Below are 22,410 nucleotides of genomic sequence, written 5' to 3'. Positions count from 1 at the left end.
GACAATTCAAAAGAATCTATTGCCCATTTTCTGTTTGTTTGCCCTGTTTATGTCAATCCTAGACGACGGTGGCTTATTCCGTTGTGCAAATTATTGGGCACAAGGAGCTCTGCCGTCGCTCTTAGGATTCTAAGCACAAGCACTTTTCCAGTCCATTCAATTGCCTTAGCTAAATATCTTGGATGGGCATGGTCCCTAAGATGTAACGCTATACGGGGAACTGAGGCGCCACCTTCATAGGGTTTAATCCCGGGACACTTTATTGTTCAGCTGTTTTTTATCATTTCTTTTTAATATCTCGCTCATCTGTAGTCAATTGATATGTTTAATTCTCAATTTAAAATTGTTTTTAACTATTTATTGTCAAAACTTTGTATAGCTTTACTGAAATGGATTTTATATTGTTGTCTTATGTATATGTTTGTGTCTTGTATGAATTATTTTTAATTCGAATAAAGACTATGATGATGATACTTTAGCAAAACATTCTCCCAAATAATTATTTAATGCAATTAAAACTCTCTCCAGCTCCAACATCACCTAGTCAATGACTCCTAGTCAATCTCTATGGGATGAACTAGCAAAATTCTTCCAAACTTAAGTACAAGAAGTGTACTATGAATTCGACCCTAGCCGCAATGTCATTCCTGCTGGGTTCAGACCTCAACCTTTAGGAACCAGGAAGAATACGCTCAGAGAATTTTCTCTTCTGAAGGAAGATGCAGTGACTAAACTAATTGAAATCACCAAGTCTGGGGGCTCCTTCCGATCCCTGTCCCCCAAAAAATCTCCATGAGAAAGCATGTACATTAGCAGTCCCACTTACCAACTTACTGAATAGTATCATTCCTAAGGGACAGTTTCCCAACGTTTAGAAAAAGGCATCCATTCCTCCATTGATAATAAAAGCTTCTCTTAATACCAACAAGGGAAAAAGCTACCACCCTATCTCACGTCTGTCAATGCTGGCAAAAATCTTAGAAAGACATCTGAACTTTGAATTAATGGCCTTCTTGGACAAAAATGAAGTATTGGACGGTGTGCAAAATGGTTTCAGGAGGAACCACATTACTGAGTCAGCCTTGATAGTCACCACTGAGGAGATCAGGTCAATCATGGACAATGGAGGGAAGGCTGTGGTAATCCTTTTGGATTTATCCCTAGCCTTCGACACTGTGAGTCACATTGTGCTGTTAGATTTCTTAGACAACACAGGTATTGGTGGGCTGGCACTCAATCAGCTATGTTCCTTTCTCTCAGATAGAGAACATTCGGTCTGTCATGGAGAGCATACATCAAAACCCTTCTCATTTCCTTTTGGCATCCCACAGGGGACTTCTCTGAGTCCTGCCTTCTTTAATATTTATGTTGTCCCCCTGGTTAGGTTAATACGCTCCTTTGGTTTTTCTACAACTTTGTATGCAGAAGAAACACAAATAGTAGTGTGATTTCAAACAATGTGTAAGACACCGCCTAACACTTCAACAACTGCATGAGCGACGTACTAAGATGGATGAGAGAAATCTGCCTCAAATTGAATTCAGAGAAATCAGAGGTTCTCCTGTTTGGGAAAGAGACCTCATTCTGGAACACGTCCTGCTGGCCCCAACATCTGGGCTCCGCCACCCAGGCGGTCCATAAAGCCAGGAAACTAAGAGTAAGCTTTGATGCAAATCCTACATTCTCAGATCAGATAAAAAAGCTCACCTCCTGCTTTTTTCTACTAAGAACTCTAATAAAGATTCTCCCACTCATTCCGTAACAGCTTCAGAAATCTGTAACCATTGCCACGGTGCTGTCCAGGTTAGATTACTGTAATGCCCTTTACATGGGCATCCATCAACGATCTCTGAATGAACTGCAATACTGAGCGCAGCTCGTCTCTTAATGAGAATTCCAAAGTCTAAATCTGTCTTTCATGCGCTGGATGAGTAGCTTTCAAGGCACTTTGCACTGTGCACAAATCCCTTAACGAAATAGGTCCTGAGTACCTTAAGAGGGAATTCAAATGGTATACACCTAGGAGAGCTCTCCAATTTGCCACCTTGAGAACAGTGGAAACACCTAAAACAAAGCGTCATGGATAGCAGAAATTTTATTTATACTACCTGTAAACTCTAGATCAAAATGCCTTTGCATCTCAAAACTCAATCCAATTTCATCTTTTTTTAGAAAACTTAAAACCTGTCTTGTTTCATTTATGCTGACCAACAGTTCTCATGACCTGTTACTTCAAGCACAAGCCAGCAGCAAGACGCCTCTGGGCATTTGCACACTTTATAAACAATATCAAAAATCAAAATATCTATTTGGGATCTCAGATCCCTAGAAGTATTCTTGTAGAAGGACAAATTCAAAATGTTCACATTAGCTCACGTCCTAACTACTCTGGACCTAGGAGACTTGAGGTGTACTTGGACTCGCAGGACGTATATTTTTATCCACCCACAGTCTCACAGACATTACCCCTGGTTTAAGGTGGAGCCAGAGTATTTTCAGTGTGCAGAGCTCTTTTTTCGGCCTCACCAGTACCCCTTTAATGTTCACAAAAGTGATTGTGGTGGTCACTGCCCATCTTGGAAGGTTTGAAGTTCCTGTATTTCTGGTTCTTGATGAATGACTGCTGAAGGTGAGCTGGCTTCAGTCAATCGTGGACCACCTCCGGAGGACAGTACAACCTTTAACATCATTAGATTTCCTTATAAACGAGCCAAAATCCCACCTGACTTCCTCACAAGGGCAATGCTGGACACAATGGAGTTCAGGAATCTGTCCCTCTTGGTAATGAATCCAGGACATTTGGGCTATAATCACAACACTTTATGCTAGATCCTGGTGAGGGTGGCTTTGATGCTTCTTGGCTTTATGCATCCTCCATTTAAACCACGTCAAGTGGCAAATGCAAGCGCTGCATTGGAGTCTGAAATGCCAGTTGGCCGAGCATCAAGGCATCCTATCAGACACCATCCAGATCTTGGTAGACAATGCTCAAAATGCAGTGGTGGTTATCCAATCACACTTTATCCTGTGCCAGGCCTCTCCCCTTACCCTCAACCAGAGTTAATAGGGGTTACGGATGCATTACCACTAGGTTGGGGAGTCACCTGGAGGAGGTGGAGATCAGAAAGCTCTGGTCTCCCACAGGCCATTCTTCTGGCCCTGAAAGCTTTCTTGCTCTCCATCAAGGAGAGGCTGCTACAGAGTCTTACAGACAAAATCACACCCATGTGGTGCTGCACCAAGCAGGGTGAGGTAGGGTCCACGGTCCTGTGCAAGGCAGCTTTGAGCCTCTGGTGGTAGTCAGAATGCCAGGCCATATTTCGGGTCACCAGCCACCTGACACTTTCTCTGAATACCAGAACAGATGAAATGAGCAGATTTCATCTGGCAGATGACAAATGGTGTCTACATCTCAAGGTGGCGCGGGGTGTCTTTCACTTGTGGAGGAAACCATGGCTAGATCTTTTTAGCACCCTCAAGAACGCACAGTGTCAACAATTCTGTACGTTGGAGTTCCCACAAGAACACTTATTAGAAGACTCATTCAGGATGGAATGGAACAAGGGATTCCTGGATGCCTTCCTGCCACTACCTCTCGCGCCAAGAGTTCTACAGAAGATCAAGAATGATCAGGCCAATGTCATCCTGGTGGCTCTGTATTGGGCTAGGAGAGAGCATCTGCCCTCCAAAAAGGCTATCAATTTGGGAAGATCTCCTGTCGCAGTGGCAGGGAAAAGTCCTCTGCCCGAACCTGGGCAACTTACACCTCCATGCGTAGTGACTGAGTGTTGGCAGTAACAGCTTTCAATCTGCCACCTGAGGTGGTAGATGTCACCCTCTCAGCTATACACCCCTCCGTGACATCTGTCTATGCTGGGAGCTTGTTTAAGTTTGCAAAGCTGTTGGACAGTCTTTTGTTTGTTTTATCCTTAGCCCAGTAGAAGGCAATGTTAAATGTTATTTGTTGGGCCTTTTGGCCGTTCTACATTTGCTGGAACCAACCAGTGTTGTTCAAATCACTGGTTGTGATGAGATTTATTAATGGTTTCATGCATATGTTCCCTCCCAAACCATTTGCGATACCACATTGTGAGCTTAATTTGATTTTAACTTTCCTCATGTGTACGCCCTTTAAGTCTATGCATAGCTGCTTACTGCATCTCCTGACCTGAAAGACTGTTTTCCTCATTGCTATTATATCAGTTTTTCAAGCAAGTCAACTGCAAGCACTATCAGTGCAGCTGCTCTACACCACAAAATTGGTGCTAAGGACTCAGGCAGCCTTCTCACCAAAGGTCGTGACACCTGTTGGGCAATTCATCGCTTTACCAGCATTCTTTGCTTCCCTTCGCTCCTCAAAAAAGGTGTGTTTTTTTTTTTTTTGCAGAGTTTTATATAGTGCGAACTTGACCCGAATCCAATCAGGTATCAGAGCGCTTCACATAGCACCAGTTACGTTACATTAGGACACACATTCATTCTTTGTTAGGCACGGAGAGATTAAGTGATTTGCCCAGAATCACTGGACGTTTAGCGTCATTACCAAGACTCAAACCCAGTTCCCCAGGTCCGAAGTCGAGCGCCCTAGCCGTTAGGCCAACTCCTCTCCCCTAATACGTTTGATAGGTTGGAACCGAAAAGAGCTTTAAGCTTTTACACAGTTTGTACCAAGGACCATCAATAGCACAATCAACTTTTTGTGAGTTTCTCCGGATCAAAGAAAGGGAAGGCTGTGCAGAAGAGGGCCTTGAGAAGGTGGATAGTCCTGTGCATTAAAATCCGTTAAGCACTGGCCGAGAAGCAGCCCCAAGAAGGTGTGACAGTCCATTCTGCCAGGATCAAGGCGGGCGCCACTGAGTTGAAGTGGGGTGCCTATCTTTAAGATCTGTCAAGCTGCAACATGGGTGTCAGTGCATACATTCATGATGTACTACTGCCTTGAAAGCTAGGTCCAGTGAGAAGGCTACGTTGCTCCGTTGGTTCTGCTAAAAATTTTGGTCCGACCCACTTCACAGCCCCTCCACTTTTGGGAGGTACTGTTTTGGTATCTATTCCAAGGTATTGAAATTGCAGTTAGATGTATCCATCAGAAGAACAAGTTACTTACCTTTAGTAACTCAGTTTCTGGTGGATACTCTATTTAACCACATATTCCTATATGCCTGCCCACCTCCCCATTCTGTGGAATGGCCTTGCAGCGTCTAAAAAGGTTCCTGGTTAGTAATCAGCACACTGTTACCAACACTCCATGTCTGGGGGCATGGAAAGGAAAAAACACAAGAATGCAGGGGTGGTGCTTGTATGTGTCTTCGGTAAGTGATCTGCGGTTAGACGCATCCATCAGAATTGGATCATAGTTCATTGAGGACTGTAAGACAGCTGCAGGGTTGAGAACTCACAGGGGGTCGACCACATACTTCGATCTTCTTATTGATCCAGAGGACCTTCAAGTGGCCATCATTTTTCATGTTCACATAATTGTCTTACTCCTACATGATTATTAGCTCTTCGCTTCTACTGTATGGCATTAAATGGGCAACAATACTGCTTAAACCCACTGTCGCTATTGGGATTAATTTCTGAAGTGCTTGTTTTAAATATGACTTTTAAATGGCCAAAAGAGTTATGTGGTGTGACACAGGTAACAAGCCTAGTCAGCACTATGTTAACTACAGTGGTCATGCTCTTTATTATGTAATAGTTGTGAACTGATGCCAAAGCCACATCACGAAATATGATGAGAACATTAACACCGGATAGCTTGTTTGGTGGCCCAGCCAGCCGTTCACAGTATGGGTGAGAAGTTTGTGCTTTGCAGTTTTACAGGACCTTAAAGCATCAAAAGAAAGCAAAGAGCCCAGCAGCATCATGCTGGATGTGCTAGAGATTTAAACAAGGATAAATAAAATGAGCGATCAGTGCCTTAGTGGCGTCAGGTAAAGAATCGGCATGCATGTCTTCCTTAGGCAGAACTAAAGATTAGGCGTCCTTTTCTTAAGGTAGCTGTGTGCCTATGCAGGCTCTATTGCCTAAGATCACGGCAGTAAATGGCTCCAGGAAAAGCTTGGTGCTACAGGTGCAGTGGCACTGGGGCTAGCAGCTTTAGACATCTTCTGCAGTACAATTATTCATTTTGTTTTATACCCATCTAGGGGACGTATGCCCGTTGAACAAGTTACTTACCTTCGGTAATGCTCTTTCTGGGACTGATTTTATCTAACCGCAGAATCTTCACCTTTTGGATACTCCCCTAGGCATCAGACTGGATTTGGAAAATCGTTACTAGTGCACTCGGTGTCAACTTAGTTCTGCTCTGACTATGACAGGTGGGGGCCTAGCTAGACGCCATTCATATGCGCTGACATCAGCTGCTTTCTTGACATTTCCGTGCCAGCAGACGCTGAGCCAATCAGATTAGTCATGACCAGTGTGCAGATGCTTTAATTGTGATCTTTTTATAGAATATGAAAATGGGAGTAATCTGTGTTTAGAATAAATCTACAAGAAAGAGTGTTACTGAAGGTAAATAACTTGAACTTCTAACTGCAGATTCCTCACCTTTAGAATAGACACCAAGCAATACCTCCTAGGTGATGGGTCTGTGAACTGATTTAGACTAAAACATCCTGAAGGACCTAGTAGGTAAAGTACCCCTTCTGGCGAACCTGGCTATCCAGTCAATAGTGCCTTGTGAACATATGAAGTGATGCTCAGGTAGCAGCCTGGCAAATGTCAAGAAAAGATGCAGCAGTAGCAGCTTTGGTTCTGATAGAATTGTCCACATGCCTTCAGGAGCTGCTTTCTGCCCAGTGCTTAGCAGATTTTAATGCAGAGTATGATCCAGGGCAAGATGGTTTTTTCCAAAGGCACTGAAGTGTCTCTGTTCGATCTCCAAACATGGAGGTGTAGGTTGTGCAGGTTAATGTACAGAACTCGGCATTTTACTGCGACAGGAGATCCTCCTGAAGATGCAGCTTGATTGGAGGACAGATGCTCATGCCTGGGAGTTCAGGATACCATACTCTCCATGCCAAATCCAAGGACACTAGGATGACTTGGGCTTAGCTGTTCCTGAGCTTCATCAGAACTTGGAGCAGGAGAGAAATCAGCGGGTAGGCATACAGGAGTCCCGATTCCAGAATGTGTGAAATATGTCTCCGAACTAGAGACCTTGGAAATTTCAAGGTGCAAAAGTGTTGACATTCTGTGTTCTCCCCATTCATAGAAAAGATGTTGCATCACCTATGGATGTAACTGCCATTTGTGATCCACAAGGCATTGTCGACTTACTTCATCTGCTCTGGCATTCATGGAACCCCCCAGATAGTGTGTCACCAGAAAAATGTCTTGGCAATTTAGCCATGTCCAGAGACACAAATCCTCCTGGCACAGGGTCCAGAAGCTCCCCCCTCCCTGCTTCTTGCAGTACCACAAGGCATTGGTGTTGTAAGTGAGCATCTGCACCAGACTCCTTTTGCTGGACAGAAGGAAGAATTTCAATGCCAAGCAGATGACTCTCAGCTTCAGAAGGATGATATTGAGCCGGGCCTCTGCCAGAGACCACACATCTCTGATCTCCACCACTCCAACATGGCCTCCCCAATCCAAAAACAATGTATTGGTCACCACTGTGAGATCTGGGTGGGGTAAGGCGCGGGAGCTGCAGCTGACCCATTTGTGGTCCTGCAGACACCACAGCAAATCCTCTGCAGTCTAATGGGAATTCAGATCCCACACTGCAGAGCCCGCATATGCGATCTGGCATGCTTGACCACAATGATGCAGGAGGCCATCAGTCCCAGCAGCCTGAGAGTAATCCTCACTGAGATACAGTACTGAGGTTGAAACATCTGGATCATAGCCCGAATGTTCTGGTCTATTCGCTCAGATGGATTGGTGCTAAACTGACTTGTGTCCAGAAGGACTCTGATAAAAAGGGATCATCTGTGAAGGGGTCAGTTGTGACTTTGGCACATTGATAGTGAACCCCAATGATGTTAAAAGGTTTGCTGTAGTCTGGTGTGGGAGACAACTACTTGGGGCGAGTCTGCCTTCAGCAGCCAGTCATTGAAGTAGGGGAAGATTGGGACCCTGATCTCTGAATATGTGCTGAAAACACCAACATTATGTACGATAACACCCCTAGGGCACTGGTGAATTCAGCAAACTGAAAATGCTTGTGGCCTACCATGAACCATAGGTAGCACCTGTGAGCCTGCAGGATGGAAATGCAGACATTAGCGTCCTTCAGTTCAGCATTACCATCTAGTCTCCAGGGTCGAGGACAGACAAGACCTGGGGCAGGGTGAGCATCTTGAATGTGTTGCTTTTAAGAAAGGCATTGAGTGGGCAAATGTTTAATATAGGTAGGAGGCCCTGGTCCTTTTAAGGCACCAGAAAGTGGCGAAGTCCCACAAGGATCCTCCATCAGCCCGAAGACCCTGTTCAACATCTACATGGCCCTGCTCGCATCCATCATCAGATCACATGGACTCAACATCTCATTGTACGCAGAAGACACCCAACTCATCCTCTCCCTATCCAACGAGCCCAACATCACCAAATGCAACTTTCACGACGGAATGGATGACGAACAGCTGGCTTCAACTCAACTTGGACAAAACTGAGATACTCATCATGGTCCCACACCCCGACGCCTGGAAAGACACCTGGTGACCCCCTGCACCCCCAAAGACCACGCCCGCAACCTCGGAATCATCCTGGACTCCAAACTCAAAATGGACCGCCAGGTCAACGCCATCACTTCTTCCTGCTACCACACCCTCTGCCTACTCCGCAAGACCTTTAAGTGGATCCCCCAAAACAGGAAAACTGTCGCACACGCCCTCATCAGCAGCAGACTGGACTAGGGCAATGCACTATACACCGGGATCAACAAGAACCTCACCCACAAACTCCAGAACGTCCAGAACGCCGCCGCCAGACTAGTCCTCAACCTACTGCACCACTGCCACATCAGCCGACACCTACGGTCCATACACTGGCTCCTCTCGTCAACAAGAGAATCACCTTCAAGCTTCTCACCCACACACACACAAGGCCCTCCACAACACCGGACCCGCCGACCTGAACCACTGTCTCGTGCTCCACGCTCCCCAGCGCTCTGTCCGTTCAGCCTAGCTCTCCCTCGCAATGGTATCTAGGATTAAGAAAAGCAGAACAGGAGGGCACTGCTTTTCCCTCCTCGCGGACATTTCATGGAACTCCCTCTCTCTCTACCTCCGAAAGACTGCATCGCTCCCTAAGTTCCTAAAGGACCTCAAGACCTGGCTCTTCGATGGAACCCAATGAACCTACAGACACTGCAGTACTCCCCTTGCCCCCCTTCCCCCAGCACCTTGAGCCCAAGTTCCGGGTGAGTAGCTTGCGCTTTAGAAACCTTTGATTGATTGATTGAGAAAGTAGTGGAAATAACAACCACAACTGACATCTGGTGCCAGGACCCTTTCTATGGCTCCTTTGACCAAAAGAGTCACTGCCTGCTGTAAGAGAAACATATGGTCTCTGTTAGAGAGACAAACGGCTTTGTTAGCCATTCTGAAGATGGTGGAAGGTGTGGCAGGGGTATGAAAAATAGTAAGATGTAAGATGTAACCCTGTTGAACAATTTGCAGGACCCACTTGTCGGACGTTATCGCCTGCTACCCTGGCAGAAAATGTTGGAGCCTTCCTCTGATGAGGTGGCTGGGTGCCATCAAGGGCACACTAAAGATGTTTGGGGGGGTGGCAGGTATGGGGACAGATAACTGGGCTGCACGCTGTTCCTGTTGCCCTCGCTTGTGTGTAGCACGGTCACAAAAGAGCTGGGGTGATTGTTGCGCCAGCTGGGACTCTTGGAGAGATCAAAGTCCCTACCATAGCTATTCATGAGGTAAAACTGCTAGTGCTGCTGGCCAGGGAGGAGCAGAAAGGCCTAGAGAGTGTGATGTGGCCTTGCTATCTTAGACGTGCTCCAGGACCAAGTCCACTTTATCCCAAAAAGTCAGGAGTCATCAAGCTGCATATCCATAACACTGGACTGGATGTCTCCCCAGAAGTCAGTGGACTGCTTCCCTGCATGCCTGTGAATGGCCAGACTGGTGCCAATAGTTCTGCTGAGGGAGTTAGTAATATCTACTCTGCAGCAGATGGTGAACTCGGCCATGTCACTCCATTTTGCATTCTTTGATTCTTCCACTGTAGGGAGAGACAACTCCAAAACCATATCCATCCTCCAAAGCATGTCTGCAAAGGAGGAACTCGCCCCAGTAGCAAGGCTAGCAGGGAAAAGAAGTCCTAGAGACAACTACAGTACACTAGCCTCCCTAAGTGCAGACAACCAACTTTCTTCCAAAAGAGGTGGAATGGTCTGAGGCACAGCCTGAAAAAGCCCCAATTCCTCTGTGTCACCATGAGAGGCAAGTGGAAAGACAATATTCCCCACAGATGATTCCGTAAAATCTGCACCTGACGTTGAGAAGGCGATGATTTGACGTTGATAGGAGGAGATGGCACAGCCTCGATCAGCGCCGCTGGCATCATTGCCAGAGTTGGCTGATCAAGGACGGGCACAGCAGTTGGAGACTCTGAAGGGCTGTGCACCGGCGTAGAAACGGAGTTGGCTGATGCCGTCTGGCACCAACCCAATGACTCTGTAGGCCCAACTACCACCGAGGGCGAACCCACCGGGGTGGCCCCACTCACCTCCCTAGGGCCTGGCAGCACTCCAGTGGAACGTGGTTGCCCAAATATGACAAGTAGAGAGTTATAGTACTCCCTCATCTGGGCCATTAATGCCTCAGCTCCCAGGAAAGATGGGGTGGCACTTGGCGGAGTCGTGTACAGCCTCAACTGGCGAGTGGAAGGAGCTGTGGGAAACGGAGTCTCCACACGGCGAAGTCAGGGGTACTGCGCCTGCACTTACCTTGGGACATTAAAGGAGAGTGACCTCCCTCCCTGCAAATGGCTCTGGCTCCTGGAATGGCCCTGTGAACGGAACTATGAATGGGAAGAAGTCTCTGAAGACAGCGAAAGATGTGCTGCCAGGAGTTTCATACTGCATTCCTTCAGCTTCTTGCAGGAGCTGCAAGCCTTGGGGTCGTGCTGTTCTCCCAAACACCAAATACAAATGGAATGCGGGTCTGTATCCGACATCACCCACAAGGCTTAAAGCCTGATGACAAAAAAGCACACTGTTCCCAACTGACAAAAACTGTCAAAATAGGTCTGAAAAAACTGCCTGGGGAACCGCTTCTCTGGAGCCGCATTGCAGCCCGGAAAAGAAAAAACTACCATCCGCACGCTGGAGGGGACTTATATGACTTCACTGACGTCACAACTGGAGTCGACGTCATCACGGAGTCGTAAGGCGCCATCGCCCAGGGTGTAGAGGTACTGCTGAAAAATGTCTGGATCCAGTCTGACGCTTGGGGAGAATTTTAAAGTTAAGGAATCCGCAGCTAGATGTCTCTATCAGATACCATTCCTATCCACAGGATTGGCCTCTTGCATGGTGGTGACTCCGGATGAGGAAGACAGGCAAGGAGGTAATGGGCTTGTCTGACATCGAGCAGCAAAATGGAAGAAAGGCATGGAGAAGTGCAAAGACAGGAAAGCAAGGAGCGTCTACAAGAGAGATGAGGAAGTAAGGGCAGAGTCAAGGAGAGAAATCCAGCAGAGGGGACGAGAAGCAAGGTGAAGAGAGCCATAACATGTGGCGAGACGACTGAGGGCCTGATTACGAGTGGGCCGGTTAATTCCGACCCATGCTAACCCCCTGTTTACACATGGGTCGGAATTACGAGTTCTAAGGTATTTAACGAATCTGCTAATTATGGGTTGCGTTAACCTTCGTCGAGAGTTAACAGGAAAAAGTATAGAGTATTAACCGTATCATGCGGATATTGGTGCGTTAAACACCAAAAATCTGCATTTTATTTAATTTTTTCCCCAGAGTTTTATATAGCGCGAACTTGATTGACCCAAAGGTATGGGATGGCTTTACATGAGCACCAGTTGCTTACACAAGGACAAATTCATTTTTGTTGGGCACATGGAGATTAAGTGATTTGCCCAGAATCACATGATGTTGAGCGTCATTGCTGAGACTCGATCCCAGTTCCCCATATTTAAGATCGACCGCCCTAGCCGTTAGGCTACATCCTCTCCCCTTATTCCCTGCAAACTCGTAATAGGTGTTATTTATCACGTCCAGTAAATAACGAACCACGTGGTATTGTTATTTATCTGGTGCGATACATAGCACCTATACTCATAATCAGGCCCTAAATAGAGAACAGGGCTGCAGGGATGAACAAGAGGCAAGTGGGCGGTAACAGAGATCAAAGGGATGTGCGACGATAGGGGCTATTTTCAAAATAAAAGCAGTGCCAGGATTCGAACTGTTGACTTCAAGACAGAGAGATTCCACGGAGTTGCTGAACCCCTAAACCATCTTAGCAATTTTCAAAAAAGGTTTGCAAAAGCAGAGAAACTCAAGAGTCTGCCTGTCTTGAAAACGTCTTGAATTTGGGAAACTCATGTTTTATCCACTGATGTGCTAAATATTTACTGATGCTCTTTAGCTGTCTAAAGTAAGTAATGGCCTGAGCAGGGACAGTGACTAGAGGAAAGAAGGTGAGGACTCCTTTAAAGAGGCAGAGACCAGGCGGCGAGATCGAGGAGGAAGTAAACGCAAGTGGCCAAAGTACATGGGATGATTTGGAAACAATCGATTTGCTGAAGCGGCTGTACCTGCCGGTAGCCGAAAATGGATCCGTCCTGTAAATGCTCAAGCAGCAGGCAGAAAGCCAGCCCTAAGAAGGGAGCTCACTGTGCAGAACATGTACCAGGAATATCCTGCATCTTTTGCACATCTACCTTCCAACCATGATAGGTGCTAGAGCAAGACGCAGCCACCTCTTCTGAATATCAATACTTTAGTTGTTGTCGTCTCAAAGCGAAATATATTAAGCTACTAAAATCATTTCTTGAATCATAAATGATAAAATAGGCTTGAGTAAGTATAGAACGAGGGACTGTAGGGAGTAGAGCAGGTGCTTTAGCGTCACAAGGTACAAGCGGACAGACGGCTGCAGTTCCTTAAATAACCCTCCTGGTGTTCTAAGCAAGAAGATAGATAGATCCATTCCCATAAACACCCTTCTCAGGTACACACCTCACAGTGACAAAAAGATACCATTTGAAATATTTTATTTGGATTCTTGACAAAAAAAATATTAGTCATTACCTGTTTGAAATCTTCAGTGCTGATATATCCGGATCCTGAATCAAAAGACACGAAGGACCGCCTCATCGGCTTCCAACATTGTAGAATTTTGGGTTGAATTCTTAACATGGGCTCTACTAAATACAATGGACCGTCTAATCCAGAACTCATCTAACAAAGGTGAAAAAAAGTAGTTTTCGTTCAAAGGAATAGACAGAATTAGATGTTTATTTTATATTCAAGTACAGTGCATTGGATTGTGCATCTAGTTATCTAACCTTTGTCTACACATTCATAATAAAAATGGCTGCCAGGCCCATATCACAGTATTTTGCCCCCCCCCCCCCCCCGGGTAAAGTACATATTTAAACCCCTCTTTTATGTAAGCTACACCCTCCAGCTTGCATTCCTGCCTCCCCACCCTCATTCCCACAAATGTTTGCTAAGTAATGATGAGCTCGTGTTACCACTAATATGCAGGGTCAGGCAATGCTGAAGTGCTATACTATCCCTGTATCTGGGCTCATCAAAATATGTCACAGATAGACTGCAGGTCACACAAAATGCTGCGGCCAGGCACACCTCAAAATCCCAAAATCAGAAAAGCTCCCCTGAAACTGCTGCACTGGCTGCCTATTAATGCCAGGATCAAGTTTAAATCACTCTGCCTGGCTCATGAAGCAATGAATGGCAGGGGCTCTCTTAAAATCAGAGGCCTCATCTCCCCATATGTACCAACGAGATACCTTGGGTCTTCACACGGCCGGCTCATGGGAACTTTAAGAACTAAGAGATCAAGAAGGGGAGGCAGATCATTTTCATACCTGGTCCCGAAGCTGTGGAACTCTATGCCCCAGGAGCTGAGACTGCTAGAAGAGGAGCCCAGCTTCAGGAAGAAGCTCAAGGCATGGCTGTTCACACACTAGCCGTTCAATCTTACACCCCCGCCCGCAACACTCTCACTTAGCACTGGGAACCCCTTGGGTAGCCATGCGCTTAACAAAAACCTAAACATAAACATACACCCATGTAGCCTCACCACTGATCAATGAGTCAGTGTATAAACTAGCACTGGCAAAGCCAAGAAGTGGACAATACTTAGGTCCTGCTGCTACTAGCTATGATCTGTCCAGTGCCTGGTACAGTAAAGCACTGCCGCAGCAGTGGCACGCCTCAAATGGGTCCTGGCAGAAGCAACAAGGGGCGCCAGGAATTCTGCATGAAAATATTTGAACTAGAAAAAACTGCAGAAAATGTACATCTCCGTGAAATGCCATGGACTGATCAAAAATGTCATAGCCATCTCATGAAACTCGTAGAGGGGAGGTGTGGAGAAAGTTTTCCTGAGGGTATAAATCAATTAAGAAAATGTGTGACTCACGGAGCCCATGATAGGTTTATTAACTCATACACCCACTTTAAAAACCACGGACTCTTTACAGTGTCCTAGAATCTATAGAGCTCGAAAATAAAACACAGTAAAAGTAATAATAATGATATAAAGTAAGAGAAACAATTAACATATTCTGTGGCCATGTGCATCAGAGGGCCGGCGATCCCAGCGGCGAAGGGCCTGGCTCTCTGGCCAAGCGTGTTACACAAAGTTGGGTTGGTTGATTCCTACCCTTATGGATTGGGTGCATGGCCTAGCAAAAAGATCAGGCCTTCGGCCACCCCCTACTCTGCAAGCCAAAGGTTATGCATAGTAGGGAGTGGTCGACCCTTTGGGTTCGTACACTTTAGTGCACGTATCAAATATGGGGCCTGCAGCTAACCTCCGCTGTGTATAATCACAAGCGGTGTGCTGCAGGGTTGGGCCTAACCGCTGGTGGGTTGGATGCAGTGCCTAAACACACGCCAGATCTTTGTCTAATTCCTGCTGTGCACGGCCAGATCGGTCGGACCCTGGAAGTTGGATGCGCAGGAGGGGGCACAGAGCCAAGCCAAAGGAAGAACTTAATAAACATAAAACTGAATTCCAAGTGACATACACAACAACCTTTAAGTGAAAGTCTCAAGTACTGAAAGATGACCTTGGCACCTGGCAGCCTTATGGCTAAGGAGACAACCGAGTTCTGTCGCCTTATTATAACTGCAGCTGAGGTCACATCTTTAAGTAACTTCCTGGCACATTTATGTACGTCGAAGATATCATGTAATACAGCCCAACTGTGTACATAAATTAATTCCTGTGAAATATGTTATGTTATGTTATTTATACTTATAGAGCGCACGATTACCCTTGGGTGTCCTGGCACTAAGTACTGGTTACCTGGGGAAACTACGGCCTAATAGTGAAAGAAGAGCCATGTCTTCAGGCCCTTGGGAAGGACAGAAGATCTGGGGCATTTCTAAGAAGGAATGGAAATTTATTCCATGCTCTTGAGGCACAATGAATAAAGCTTCTACCTCCCCAAATGGTTTTTTTGAAAGGGGCAATTTGCACTTGTTTAGAGCCAGACGACCGAAGTGTTCTGCCTGGAATGTACCATTAAAGTTTACATTTGAGAAGCTCTGATCCTATCCCATTAACAGCCTTAAAGACAATACACAGTGCTTTAAAGCGTGATCTTAGCTTTACTGGGAGCCAGTGCAATTTATTAAGTTCTCCCTTGACAGAGGCAAACCTAGGTGTTCCTAGCTGCTGGCTGGCTGCTGCGATCTGGACCAATTGCAGCCTGTTCATGTGTTGTTTTTGAACATTAAGATATAGACTGTTGCAATAGTCCAGACACGACATTATAAGTGCTGTAACCACAGTCCTGATGTTACTCTCAGTCAGGAAGAAGGAATATGCTACTTACCAGTATGCATCTGTTCTTGGCATGTAGAGCTGCAGATCTACACACTGTGCATAGATCGCCATCTGGTGTTGGGCCCGGATGTTTGCACTTGTTTTTGTCTTGGAATGTCTTTGGAAGTCACGAGGTATGTGACTCCTCCTTTGGATCATAGTGCGCATGGGCATCGGCTCCATCCTCAGATTGTTTTTCGCCAGCAGGGAAATGATGGAGCTTAGTAAGAAACAGGAAAGATGCCCATGTGTGGTGTATCTAAGTAAGAGAATACTGGAACAGATAAAGGTAGCCGGGGAGGCTGGTGGGCGTGTGTACATCTGCAGCTCTACATGCCAAGAACAGATGCATACTGGTAAGTGGCATATTCCGTTCGAGGCATATGAGCTGCAGATTACACGCTGTGCATAGATTGTAAAGCAGTATCCACCCCTAGCGGCGACCACCACTATCTGTTGCAGTAGTTTGAAATAGTGTTTTGAGTACAGCCTGGCCCACACTAGCCTGTTGTTTAGTTTTCACATCGACACAATAATGCTTTGTGAATGTGTGCGGTGTAGACCATGTAGCTGCTCTGCAGATATCATCTAAAGGAATGTTTCCTTAAAATGCCATTGAAGCCCCTATCTTTCGTGTAGAGTGGGCTTTAGGAGGAACAGATAATGTACGTTTTGCTTTGTGGTAACAAATTTGTATGCATTTGAAAAAGACACGAATAGTTGTTTGGTGTAACGAAAGGGTTTTGTTCTCTCTATGTAGTATAGTAGTGCTCTTTTGACATCCAAGGTGTGAAGAGCTCTTTCTGCGACTGTTTGTGGCTGCGAGAAAAATACAGGCAGCTCTACAGATTGATTGAGGTGGAAGGGAGAAATGACTTTAGGGAGAAATTTAGGATTAGTTCGGAGAACAACTTTATTAAGATGCATCTGGAGAAAGGGTTCTTGAATGGTTAGTGCTTGTAGTTCACTAACTCTTCGTAGAGAAGTAATGGCTACGAGGAAAGCAGTTTTCCATGTTAAGAATTGTAGCTTACATGTATGTAGGAGGCCCCATTAGTCTTGTGAGAACGATGTTTAAATTCCATACAGGGGAAGGTGGTACTCTGGTGGGAATTATTCTCTTGAGTCCTTCCATGAAGGCATTTATGGCAGGTACCCTGAAAAGTGAGAGATGCTGTCTATTTTGTAGATATGCTGCTATGACAGCAAGATGCAATCTGATAGAGGTATAGGCTAGGTTGCATCTTTGGAGGTGTAGTAAGTAGCCAATGATGTGTTGGATAGACACATCTAGGGGATTAGTGTGGTAGTTATGGCAGTATACTACGAATCTTTTCCACTTGGCTGCATAGCATGCTCTAGTGGTAGGCCATCTAGCTTCTTTGATGACGTTCATACAGTCAGGAGGAAGGTTAAGGTAACCAAATTCTAGGACTTCAGGAGCCAGATCGCTAAGTTGAGCTGAGCTGGGTCTGGGTGTTGGATCTCTCCATGGTTCTGGGTTAAGAGGCGTGGAGAGAGGTGTAGTTTTTGGTGTGGAACTACTGAGAGTTCCAGCACTGTGGTGTACCATGGCTGTCTGTCCCAAGTTGGAGCAATTAGGATGAGCGTTAATGAGTGTTGCTGTAGTTTGCGCACCACTAGCGGAATGAGTGGGAGAGGCGGAAAAGCGTATGCAAATCTGCCTGACCAGTTCATCCATATCGCATTGCCTTTGGACAATGGGTGAGGATACCTGGCGGTGAAGTTTGGGCATTTGGCGTTTTCTTGGGTGGCGAAGAGGTCTATCTGTGGTTGTCCCCAGATCAGAAAAAACGGTTGAAGAACTTTTGGATGAAGTTCCCACTTGTGGATTTGTTCTGTTTGACGGCTCAAGAGATCGGCTATTGTGTTTTGGACTCCTGGGACATGTTGGGCTAGGAGAAAATTTTTCTGAGGTATTGCCCACCTCCATATGCTCTGTGCAAGCTGAGAGAGCTGCAGAGAGTGTGTCCCGCCTTGTCTTTGGATATAATACATGGCGGTCATGTTGTCGGTGCAGACTAAGACAGTCTTGCCTAATATTTGTTTTTTAAATGCTTTTAAGGCTAGGAATATAGCTAGTAACTCCAAGTGGTTGATGTGGAGTAACTTTTGCTGAGGTGTCCACCTGCCCTGCATGGTGTGATGTAGTAGGTGAGCTCCCCAGCCGGAGAGCGATGCGTCCGCTGTCATGACTATTTGAGGAACTGGCTTGAGGAACGGTCGCCCTTTGGAAAGGTTCTTGGTGTTCCACCACTGCAGAGAGCGATGGGCACGACCGTTTACCAACACCAGATCTGTTAGCTGACCTTGAGCCTGGTTCCATTGGCGTGCTAAGCACTCTTGGAGAGGACGCATCTGGAGTCTTGCATGAGGCACTATGAATATGCAAGAGGCATCATCCCTATGAGTTGCATGAACACTCAAGCTGGAAGACAGTATTGCGGTTGGAATTTGGTGTGAAGAGCTTGGATGCTCGCTATACAGGCAGGACTGGGGTGGGCTAGCGCTCTTGAGGTGTCTATTGTGGCACCGAGGTATTGTTGCGTGTGGGACGGTTGCAACTGGGACTTGGTGTGATTTATTGTGAACCCCAGGTTGTGAAGTTGTTGAATAGTGGCGTGAGTGTGTTGTACACACTGATTGTACGATTTGGCTTTTATAAGCCAGTCGTCTAGATATGGGAAGACATGTATGTGTTGTCTTCTTAGGTGTGCTGCCACCACTGCTAGGCACTTGGTAAACACTCTTGGTGCTGTGGTGACTCCAAATGGGAGTACTTTGAATTGATAGTGCTGACCGTCCACTACGAATCTGAGATATTTTGTGTGAGCGCTGTGAATGGGAATGTGGAAATAGGCGTCCTTGCGGTCTAGAGAAGCAAGGAAGTCGCCCTGGGAAAGCAGAGGGAGGACCTGCTGAAGTGTGACCATGTGGAAGTGGTCTGAATGTATGTATAGGTTAAGGGGTCTGAGGTCTAAAATAGGCCTTAGAGATTCGTCCTTTTTTGGTATGAGAAAATAGAGGGAGTAGACTCCCTTGTTTTGTTGGTGCAGGGGAACTGGTTCTATTGCACTTTTTTGTAGGAGGGAGATTACCTTCTGCTTTAATAGTAATAAATGTTCTTGTGACATTGGACGGTGTTTGGGTGGTATGTTTGGGGGGGTAGATGTTAGTTCGAGACAGTAGCCTGATTGAATGACTTCATGGACCTACCTGTCTGAAGTGATGTTTATCCATGCAGGGAGAAATTGGTGGAGTCCTCCCCCGACTGGAGTGGAATAGTCGGGGGGGAGTGGAGGGAAGTCATGGGGTAGGTGTGGAGGCAGAGCAGGAGTTGCTGTTTTTGCCTCTGCCTTTGCTGTTATTCCCCCTGTAACCACCCCTTTGGTAACCTCTAGTAAAGGTGGATTGTGTGGGAGCTTTGTAAGAGGTGGAGGGGCTATCAGAGGAGTAGCCTCGATGGGTGCTTCTAAAGGATGAGCGACGAAAGGACAGTCTGGGAGCTTGCGATTGCAAGGCTCCCATAGATTTGGCGGTGTCTGTATCTTCTTCATTTTTTCGAGGGATACGTCTACATTGGGGCCAAATAGGTGTTGCTCATCAAAAGGCTGATTGAGTATAGAACTCTGTACTTCGGGTTTAAAACCTGATATACGTAACCAGGCATGCCTGCACAAAAGGACACTGGTGTTGACTGCCCTTGAGGTGGTATCTGCTGCATCTAGGGCACAGAGGATGAAGGTGTTAGTGATGGTCTTACCCTCTTGGATTAGTTCAGTGGCCCTGTTTTTATATTTGTCAGGGAGGTGCTGTATTATGGACTCAAGCTCGTCATAATGTGCCCTGTCATACCTTGCTAGGAGCGCTTGGGTGTTAGCAATGCACCAAATATTTGCTGCCTGTGACGCTGTGCGTTTGCCAGAGGCGTTTAGGAGTTTTGATTCCTTGTCTGGTGGGGGTGCGTCACCTGACGTTTGGGAATTCGCTCTCTTCCTGGCATTAGAGACTACTAGGAAGTCTAGTGGTGCGGGCCCTTAATGTATACTGGGTCAGTAGGGGCAGCTTTATATTTATTTTCTATTCTTGGGTTGATGACCCGAGCCCTGACGGGATCTTTAAAGATCTCTGATGCATGCTTAATGACCCCTTTAAGCATGGGCAGTGTTGAGGTGGACCTTTGTGAGGTATCAAAGGTATCCATAAGAAAACCCTCCTCTACTGGGTCTGTCTGCAGGGCCACCCCGTGGTATTGGACAGCTCTTTGAAGGAGCTGGTTGAATCCGATATTGTCCTCTGGGGGGGAAGGCCTGGAGGGATAAATATCATCTTGTGGGGTGTAAGGGACATCTGGGACACTGTAATCATCCCAGGGGTCAGGGGAGCCAGTAGGAGTAGGGTCCCCAAGGGGTTGATCGTCCGCACCTCCCCCTGCATCATCTGAGGTGTTTTCTTGATCATCATCAATTGGGGTAGGTGATGGTGTGGGAGAGTGGTGTGGTGGGGGAAGAGGAAGAGGAGGAGGAGGAGGCAGAGGAGGAGGAGGAGGAAGAGGAGAAGGAATCCACAATGGAGAGGTAGCAAAGTCTCTCTTCTTTGGTGACGGTGCGGGCGAAGGCATTTCTAGTGGTCTTTACTTGATGCTGAGCATTAAATGACCAGTCTTAGGATCCTTTATTAAAGTCTTTTGGGTAGGATCTGGACGAAACAGTTCATCTGTGGGAGACAGATCCTTCAAAGCTGAGGGCTTCGGTGCCATAGGTTTTTTGGGCGTCGACTCGGTATCGGTTCTAGGCTTGGAACCGTGTAGTTTTGAAGTGTCTTTATCAGTTGGAATCGGTTGTTGTTTTTTCAGTTCCGAGGTCTTTGGCTTGGAAGTATCGGGGCCTTTCGGCGGGCGTTTTTTAGTCGGCTCCGAGAGTGTTGTCGGTGCGGAGGAACTGGTGCTAGCCTTCGACACCGAGTGCTTCGATGTGGGAGCAGCAGTCGGCGTGGATGAGGTCGATGACGCCTTTTTCTTCGGTGCCGGATGTTGCTTTTCGGTACCGAGGGTAGGTTGACTCGAGCCAGAGTCGCCTAAAGGCTTACTAGGCTTCTTTACCGGGCCCGAAGGCGGGGCATGGGAAGCAGTGTCTCGGCGTGCACCTGGACCCGGAGGTAGTACCGAAGCCTTTTTTGATGGTGTCGAGGGGGGTGGGTCGGGGTCGACATCAGTACTCACGGCCCTTTGAGCTGGAGTGATGTCTTCGACGTGGAATCATCTGCTTCGGAGGCGCTGATGATGGCTTCCTCGACTGGACCCTCCCCCAGAACATAGACACCCTCTTGAAAGATGTCGTCGGGGATCGAAGATGACGAGCGCGCCATTGTTCTTCGAGCTTGTCGGTCCTGGATGGTCTTTTTGGAGCGGAATGAGGCACAAGCTGGACGGTCTCTAGCCCCGTGCTCCGGTGAGAGGCAGAGGTTGCATACCTCATGTAGGTCGGTGTGGGGAAACTTCGACCCACATCGAGGACACTTTTTAAATGGCGTCCTTTCCATGAGCCGGAGATGAGGCCCCGGTAGGCCCAAAGGTCTTTGTCGACGACAGGAATCGAAGACTTCGAAGTTGAAGGGTCGCGTGTGGCTGGAAACGCGATCGAAAACAATTCCGTCGAGATGGGAAGGATTGCGTGTCGAAAAAGAAAACCGTTCACGGTTCCGAACTGGAACGCGAGAACACATCCGAGCCCGATGGTGGAAAAAAACTATCTGAGGATGTAGCCGATGCCCAAGCACACTATGATCCAAAGGAGGAGTCACATACCTCGTGACTTCCAAAGACTTTCCAAGACAAAAACAAGTGCAAACATCCGGGCCCAACACCAGATGGCGATCTATGCACAGTGTGGAATCTGCAGCTCATATGCCTCGAACCTTAATTTTCTTAATTATTCTGAGGACCATAAAGCAGGCTGAAGTCACCATGCTCACTTGATCCCCCATGGTAAGTTTATTATCCACCACAATTCCAAGATTCTTGGCTTTTCTTGTGGGAACTGGGCACAGGCCCAGATCCTCTGGCCACCACTCAGGTGACCACACCCGTGGATTGTTGCCAAATTTTAAAAGCTTGGTCTTGGCAGAATTAAGTTTTAAACAATTGGAGGACATTCAAGTCGATATGGCACTCATGCAATCATGGAAGCGATCACCTGCCTCCTTTTCCGCTCCCTCCGTCAGCGACAACACTTTTTGTGTATCGCCAGCGTAGGAGGTGAGCTGAAAGCCAAATGACCTGATGACTCCAGCCAGAGGTGCCACATAAATATTAAAAAGTGTTGGGCTAAGAGCCGAACCCTGTGGCACCCCACACGGAAGTGAAAAA

At 46.8% G+C, this 22,410-nt stretch overlaps 1 protein-coding gene across 1 annotated transcript in view; it reads right to left on the bottom strand.

Moving 5' to 3' along the window:
• The window catches only part of EFCAB6 (EF-hand calcium binding domain 6), an 879,195-nt gene that overhangs the window by 102,961 nt on the left and 753,824 nt on the right, over positions 1-22,410 (bottom strand). The window contains exon 29 of the mRNA XM_085652469.1: positions 13,250-13,399. Coding sequence (XP_085508595.1) covers positions 13,250-13,399 — 150 coding nt within the window. The remainder of the gene's footprint in view (positions 1-13,249; positions 13,400-22,410) is intronic.

Source organism: Triturus cristatus, chromosome 4_1, assembly GCF_964204655.1.
Source record: "Triturus cristatus chromosome 4_1, aTriCri1.1, whole genome shotgun sequence".
NCBI classification, from domain to species: Eukaryota; Metazoa; Chordata; class Amphibia; order Caudata; family Salamandridae; genus Triturus; species Triturus cristatus.
Note: the sequence above shows the minus strand (reverse complement) of the source record. Positions and strands in the feature narration are given on the sequence as shown.